Genomic DNA, 7,777 nt, shown 5'->3' with positions numbered 1-7,777 from the left:
AGCCCCCTAGCCGGATTGATTTATGTCGGAGCTGACGCTTTATCAGGCAGTCGGAAAAACTTTGACCAATCATTTTGCAAGGAGCGCTGAGCCGGGCTGCTCCACTGTACTTTGTTGGCTGAGAAGTTGAGCAGGGGGTGGGGGTGGGAGGGTGGGGGGCTGGGGGGGTCGCGTCCGAAAGCCCTCACACCGGTTTGGGTGCCACCTCTCCCTGCTTGGGCGCCGCCGCGCGAGCGCTTCCCTTCCCCCTGCGAGCGCCCGGATAATGTCTGAGAATGTCCATTTCTGGGACGCTTAGCAGCTATTATGTCGACTCGATCATAAGTCACGAGAGTGAGGACGCGCCTCCAGCCAAGTTTCCTTCCGGCCAGTACGCGAGCCCCCGGCAGCCGGGCCACGCGGAGCACCTGGAGTTCCCCTCGTGCAGCTTCCAGCCCAAAGCGCCGGTGTTCGGCGCCTCCTGGGCGCCGCTGAGCCCGCACGCGTCCGGAAGCCTGCCGTCCGTCTACCACCCCTACATCCAGCCCCAGGGCGTCCCGCCGGCTGAGAGCAGGTACCTCCGCACCTGGCTGGAGCCGGCGCCGCGCGGCGAAGCGGCTCCGGGGCAGGGCCCGGCGGCGGTGAAGGCGGAGCCGCTGCTGGGCGCGCCGGGGGAGCTGCTCAAACAGGGCACGCCCGAGTACAGTTTGGAAACTTCGGCGGGCAGGGAGGCCGTCCTGTCTAATCAAAGACCCAGCTACGGGGACAATAAAATTTGCGAAGGAAGCGAGGACAAAGAGAGGCCGGATCAAAGTAAGTTATAAAAAGTGAGGAATACCCAGGCCGAAGGCCAGGCGAGGGGGAGGGGAGGGCAGAGGCAATAAACTGCGGACAATGTGAAGGGAAACCGCGGCGGTGGCCGGGGAGCGAGCGGGGAGGAGGGAAGAGGGCGGAAGGAAGGAAGCAAGCTGGGTGCCCCGAAGGGAGCCCGCGGCCGCGCGAGGAGCGACGCCCCCACTACGCCAAGTCCTGGAGGGAACTGGGGCGCAGGGAACGACTCGCTGCTCTCTGGGCCTCCCTTCCCCCACACTCCCGGAGACCTGGCTGAGAGCTCGGGAAGAGGCTGGCGATGGCCGGCCGGGAGAGGAGCCGGCGGGGCCGGGGAGGCAGCCAGCGAGGCGGAGTGCCCGCGCGGGCAAGGGCGGGAGCGCACGGGGCTGCCCGGGCCCGCGCGGCTGGCAGAGCTCCCCGCGCCACGCGCAGACCGTAAAAGCCGGCCAAGGGGAAGTGGGAGGGGGCTCATTAGGATTTTATTTGCGATGCAACAGCTTGGCGGAGGATTGAGCCTAGCAGATCTCGCGCAGTAGCGGCTTCGGGTCTGCAGCCGGCGCCCGGAGGGGCGGGGAAGCCCAGGAACCGGTGACTGAGCCCCCTCCCCGGATGCGCCGGCCCCTCCCCGGAGCCTTCCCTCGGCCTCCTCCTCCCCTCCTTGGCATCCACTCCTGGGCTGCGGCTTCCTTTTCTGCAGCTCCCCGCTGCTCTCCACGGGGCTCCCTAGCCCCAGCCGGTGCTGTCCGCCTCGCAGGGAGTCGGGAATCGCTTCCGAACTTTGGGGCCGACCGCCAGAGGGGAGAAGGAGGGATCCCAAAGGGACCCTGGGGAGAAGAAGGATGGGGGAAAGGGGCTTGCGGAGAGGTGGAGAACGGTACCCTCCGATGGTAGTTTCTCATCATCTCCCACTCCCCCATAAGTACCTCCGCCAGGAACCCAGGTCTGGCTGATTTCCTGGAGGTGCTACTGGCTGAGGGTGGTGGTGGTGAGTCTCGTCTATTTTTGTTTTCAAGGTTGAAAAGAGCACATTGGTTAGGGGCTCTTAACCGCAACCAGTAACCCTCAGGCTTTTGGGGACAAGTCCTCACTTCATACTTACTCTTCTTGGAGAGTGGGGATCAGATGTTTTTACTCTCTGCTTGCCTGGCCAGGCTGCCCACCAACAGAGTGGCGCACAGGCCCTTTGGGGCGTCCCTGCTGCCCCAATCCCCTGAGGTCCCCGTGGGGTCCCACCAGCCAGGGTGAATAATAAGAGCTGGCATTTGAGTATAACACTGATTCTTCCCAAACCCTCCCTGCTCACACCCAAACAGACCCCCTCATCCCCCAAACCCCAAACTGCCTGGAAAACCCATTATTGCAAGGCAGCAGTTTGGTTAGAATCAATTATTAACAGTTTTTTTTCCTCTTTCATATTTAATGCGAATGTGGGTCCCATCGCAGGCAATCACATTAAGGAAATAGCGCTGCAATTTGGTGAGACATGGTACTTAGTGTAGGATGAACCAGATTATTTTTAAAATAATATATTCAGTGCTTTTTTTTTTATTTGGAGAGAAGGAATCTAGCAGAGGGTGGCTATTATTTTTAATAGCTCTGCTTTATTTGGCAACTTTTCCGAGTTCCAGGGTAGGAAGAGAGAAAGTAAGGAGAAGAGAAGCCTGTACATATTTTTATTTCCTCTCCCCCCCCACCTCTACTCAATTACCCTTTTCTCTGTTCCCCTTCACCACATGGAGCCAGTTGGAGTTAGGTGTGCTGTGAATGGCTTTCTGTTGCCCCCACATTAGCCATGGCTCCCCACAATGGCACTGGAACAATCTCGCTTCCCAATATCCCTGAACTTGCTTTAACCAAACTGTGAGCTGAGCAGGAGCGGAAAAGAAAAGACTGTTGCAACCATAAGTTATCTGTGAGCCCCTGGCACTCCCTTGTCCACAAGCTGGAGGTGATAAATGGTTGCAATTGGGGTCCTTGTGAGTTGGAGTGTGCTGGATGTTTGTGTCTCTTAAGTGTGGACCCATGTTTGTGGTGTGCGGTGGTGGGGGGTGAGATGTCTACACAGACACACATGCCTGCTGCCATGTGGCCAAGAGACTCGAGCTTGTGACCAAAGCACAGTGTTCTGGGACTGAACTGAAGGGCGGAGAGGTCTCTTGGCTGTGGCTGAAGAGAAGCTGCTCTGCCCCAGCCCCACCCTTCCCTCGCCTCCCAGACCCAGAGCCAGGGCCCTCCAGGTTAGCCACCCCTCGCTCCATGCTGAGCTCTGACCTGAGTCCTAACCATTTTGGACACAAGTGTAGGAAGAGACTGACAGAGGACCTGAGGCAGGCAAAGCTTTGGAAGTGCTGAGCAGCCTGGCACATGGTCGGCTCCCTGCTGTCCAGAAAACCTCTCACCTGGAGATGTCCATAGCAACTCATGGCCCATTGCTGGGACCCCTCCTGGGAACTTGAAGGCCCAGGTGCCCCTTTCTCGAATGCAAGATGGGAAGTGGAAACCAGGGGTGTGCCCTCTTGGAAGGAGAACTGGAGGGCCCTTCATCCCCCTCTTCCTTTCTTTTGATTCTATCGCTGCTTCTCTTTCAGCCAACCCTTCTGCCAACTGGCTGCACGCTCGCTCTTCCCGGAAAAAGCGCTGTCCCTACACCAAATACCAGACGCTGGAGCTAGAGAAGGAGTTTCTGTTCAATATGTACCTCACCAGGGACCGTAGGCACGAAGTGGCCAGACTCCTCAATCTGAGTGAGAGACAAGTCAAAATCTGGTTTCAGAACCGTCGGATGAAAATGAAGAAAATGAATAAGGAACAGGGCAAAGAGTAAAGATTCCTCCCCCCCCCCCCACGCACACACACTTCCCACCCCTTTCCCATCTCACGCTTATTTATAAGTGATGGCTGCAAAGCCAGTGCTGTCTGGGATATGTTCAAGTGAGTGGGGAAGGGAGTCTTTCTCTTCAAAGTCCTTTCCCGCAATCTAGAGCCTCTCTCCTTTCCTTTGCTCTGACCAGCCCTCTTCTCCCCGGACCTCAGGAGAAAGTTTGGTTAATTTAGAAGGTAGATGTAGTTGGCTCCTAAGAAGGGGGTGGGCCAGAAGAAAAGAAAGATCCTAGTCAGCCCCTAGCAATCCCCTATAATTCTTCTGGGAAGCCCCAGCCCCTGGCTTCCGGCCTGCCTGTTTCCCCCTACACCTATCCCAAAGTCACCAAGGGACACCAACCGCACACAGTCCAACAGACACCCGCATGCACACAGCCTGGAGCCCACAGTAATCAAGGGGAAAGCTCACAGCCAACACTCGAATGAGGTGACCTCCCAAGTGCACCTCAAATCTGTTAGAACAGCCAGCAGACCATCAGGCAAGATTCTTTTGCCGATGCCAATACACAGCAAGATGTCTGGAGATACACCCCTGAATGAGGCACTGCAGCCCAAAGGGCTGACTATCACAATACCACCCCCACGGAACCCTCAGCTCTACCCTGCCCTACCCCAGCCCCCAAGCGGGTGCGCTAGACAGGGCAAAGGGGATAGACTCAGCCCCAAGCGGGTGGGCTGGACAGGGCAAGGAAAGGTCCCGGTGGTCTTATGAAGGTATCTGAGGTTTTATGAAGGTATTCCACACACACATTTTGTTGCAGGAAATGTTTAATTCTGCATGTTGTTTTCCTCTCCTTCCAACAAAAGGAGGTCAAATTGTGGGTCGTAAGCCTTGACAATGTTGCCCATCTGTTCATCCGTGCCCTGCTTGACTGAGACTGTCGCTTCTCTTGCTCTCCACCGGTCCCTGCATTCTTCCGCATCCTCCCAGCTCTGAAATCCTCTCTGTTTGGTCAGATCCACCTTGCACCAGCGAGTCAAGCCGCCCCTTGTAGAAAACCCCTCCACCCTCCATCCCCTGCTAGGTCAGCCCCGCCATAGGCAGGAAAGCCAGGGCGGCAGAGCCCCATGGAGAATTTATTGAGAATCGATGCCCGAGCTCCCTTCCCGGGTAAGTTACGGGGAACAGGGAGAGCAAAGCCTCCAGCGAGTGGCGTTAGGCGTGTTCCTCCCCGCCCTGCCCACGTCCGGAGGAACCCCTGGCTTGGCGGCTGTCCGCCCCAGCGCAGAACGAGACCGTTCCCCAGCGCCGATCTTTGCTTCTGGCGACACGGGCCTGGATGGCGATCTGCGCGGCTGCCGAGCGCACGCTTCTGGGGAACAGTCCCGCGTGCAAAGGAAAGAGGCGGAATCGCACCTAACCTTCAGGCCGAAGCCTACCCTCTGCTTCCCTTCCGCCCCCTGCTCCCTGCGTCTCCAATCCCTTTCAATTCCATGGACTCTTGCTTCTGCGTCTCCCGCGCCTGCAAGGGGACATTCCAGTAGAACTTTTTGGCTTTGTCGGTGGCTGTCGTGAAATTGTGCTGTGTTTTGTGATTTCTTTGGGGGTGATTGTCTCGCCTGTCTTCAGTTGTTGCTTATATAGGAGGGTGGTGGGTGGGAGTGGGGAGGGTAAGGGGCCTAGAGCTCTGATTGTTTTTGGAAGAAAAAAACCAAGAAAAACAACAAAAATATATATCAGTCTAGAAAACAAATCTCTCGCGTGTCTTATTCCGTCCGTGTGGGCTCTCCTCGCCTAGCCGGTGGTAGAGATCCTAGTTCCAAGAGGGTCATTTAGAAAAAAAGAGAGAGACCCCTGTGCCCAAGAAGCTTCCCCTTAGACCTTGCAGAGCAGGCTTCCTGGTGGGGCTGGAAGCTGCTCTGGAGCCAAGGCCCCAGGACCACTGCTTAAACTGAGCAGTCCTCCTTCAGGAAAGCCGGAGACTGCAGGGAGAGGGAAGGGAGGGTGAGCGGTTAGGCCGGGAGTCTGATTTTGCTTCTTCCAAAGTTGCACTGGGGATCCCCCCACAAACTCCAGAGTCTGGGCGAAGGCAGGGCTGGCCCTGCAGCCCCTGAAAGCAGCTACTCTCTCAGCGGGTTGAGAATGTCACCTTGGTTTGGCCACTTTAAAATATCGTGCAAGGAAGGAAGGCAGTAACTTTTTCCTGCTATTCCCTGCAGCAGGGCACCTGGGTAGGCAGAGGCCTCCGGAAGGCTGAGCTCTCCTTTCTTCCACTCAAAGGGAGCCCCACCTGGGAGCTGAGGCTCTGATGTGAGCCAAAGGTAGCTGCCTTGGTTTCAAGCGGGTAGAGGTTGGTGGGGGTGGAGGCTGGGGAAGGCAGCTCGAAAAGACAGAAAGAGAGGATTGAATGTGGGATGGAACTGTCTGAGGAGAAAATGCCCTGTCCAATGGGACCCCAGAACTAGATTCTGTTGGGAGAGGCACCTTTCTGTCCCTCTCAGATTATGGTGTCCCCACCAGAGCCCCTTTGAAGACGGCCAGTCTCGGGCAGCTCTGCCTTTTGCATCCAGGCTTTGGGGTCTGGCGTCTGCTGGGCTGGCGCCTCCCGCTGGAGCCTCCCCCACCACCACCCTGCCACCCCAGGGCAACCTGCAAGGACCTTAAGGGTCTGGGTAGAGGTAGGGACAAAGCACAAACTATAACCTGAATGGAAGGATCCTGGAAGTGAAAAGACCAGGCCTGCCCCTCTCCAGCGAACAAAAGGATGTACTAATCAGACAGGGCAGGAGGCAGGAGAAAGTGAAGCTCCGCGATATGGCAGGGCCTGGCACCCGCGTTCTCCAAGGGTTCCATTCGGGATAGAAAATGAGTCTGGCTTTAGAGCCCGTGTAGGCTAGGCTTCCTCCTCATCCTGGGCTCCCCGGAGCCAGCTGGGGTTGCGAATGGCCGAGAAGGCCGGGTTCGGCCCAGAGGAAACGCCACAAAACGAGGCTGGGACCAGACGCAGCGCTGCAGGGTAGGGGGTGAGGGCGCGGGAAAAGCCTCCAGCCGCGTCTGGGTCCTTAGCCGTGGTGGCTTCTTTAAAGACAAACAAAGGCGAAGATGCGGAGGCTGGGAAGCCGGAGATGCGGAAATCTGTTGTCATAAAAGAGAGCGAGATATTCAGAGAGGAAGACCGAGAGAGTGCGAGACAGAGAAGCCGGGAGAGGAATTCAATGCCGTGTGCGCAGCAATAAAAGAATATGACCGCTATAAAAGTTTATAGCGTATAAATTTCTGAAGGTTAAGAAACTAAACAGCAGCAAAGCAAACAGTGAGGGGAACTTTCCGGGCCTGAGAGAGCCGCAGCTGGGTCTGGGCTCGGGCCCGGGGCGGGGTGGGGAGGGGGTCCGCAGCCCCCGCCTTGAACGTCCAGTAACTGGGCTTGGGGTTTCCGGGGCCCCGGGGGCAAAAAGGGGAGAAAAGGGAAGGGGGGGGGAAACACTTTGTTGTCGCAAATGCTTTAGGGAACGCAACTGGGGCTCCTGTCTTTGTTCTTCACACCCCCTCTAGAATCGGACGTCATAAAGAAGCCCCTGTACACACACACACACACACACACACACGCACGCACACACGCACACACACACAGGTCCGGCGGGGCCAGACGTCTGGGCGCGGGCAACCTCTTGATCCTTTTACAATCCCATTCCACCCTCTCCGGCCTCCCCCCCCCCCCCCCAAAAAAAGCCCAATTGTTTCTCCTCAGGATTTGAAACAATCGTGTTCGTTTGAAAAGTGCTCAGCTCCCCCTTTTACGGGCCATAAACAGCGCCCTGCTTGGCGGTCTCCGCCAGAACTTCGGGTCTGGAAATGGGGAGCAGGAAAGAGAAAAGCTTAGGCCTTTTTTTTCCCTCCCCACGCCCTCAACCTATTTTTTTTTAGCTTATCTTCACGATTTTATGAACCATTTCCTGATTTCTGATGCCTTTTCTCTCGCCTGTTCTTGTCTTCCTCCCCCTTCTCTGCCAATAATCAAAGTTTCTCCCCGCTCGTCGCCTGGGTGGCTGGCTGGCTCGCGGAGGAGCCGGAGGAGTCGGGGGTGACGGCGCCTTTTCACAGGAAGGCCGCTAGATGGCAGCCTTGCTCCACGCGAAAATCCCCGGT

At 57.0% G+C, this 7,777-nt stretch overlaps 1 protein-coding gene across 1 annotated transcript; it reads left to right on the top strand.

The window, feature by feature from the left end:
- Nucleotides 1–275: 275 nt before the first annotated feature.
- Nucleotides 276–3,634, top strand: HOXB9 (homeobox B9). The gene is made up of 2 exons (XM_054585512.1): nt 276–792; nt 3,399–3,634. The coding sequence occupies exons 1-2, from the start codon at nt 276–278 to the stop codon at nt 3,632–3,634; spliced, it is 753 nt and encodes a 250-aa protein (XP_054441487.1).
- The last annotated feature ends 4,143 nt before the right edge of the window (nt 3,635–7,777 follow it).

The sequence above is a fragment of the Pteronotus mesoamericanus genome, unplaced genomic scaffold, assembly GCF_021234165.1.
Source record: "Pteronotus mesoamericanus isolate MK-2021 breed Mesoamerican mustached bat unplaced genomic scaffold, CSHL_Meso_final contig_84, whole genome shotgun sequence".
NCBI lineage: Eukaryota > Metazoa > Chordata > Mammalia > Chiroptera > Mormoopidae > Pteronotus > Pteronotus mesoamericanus.
Note: the sequence above shows the minus strand (reverse complement) of the source record. Positions and strands in the feature narration are given on the sequence as shown.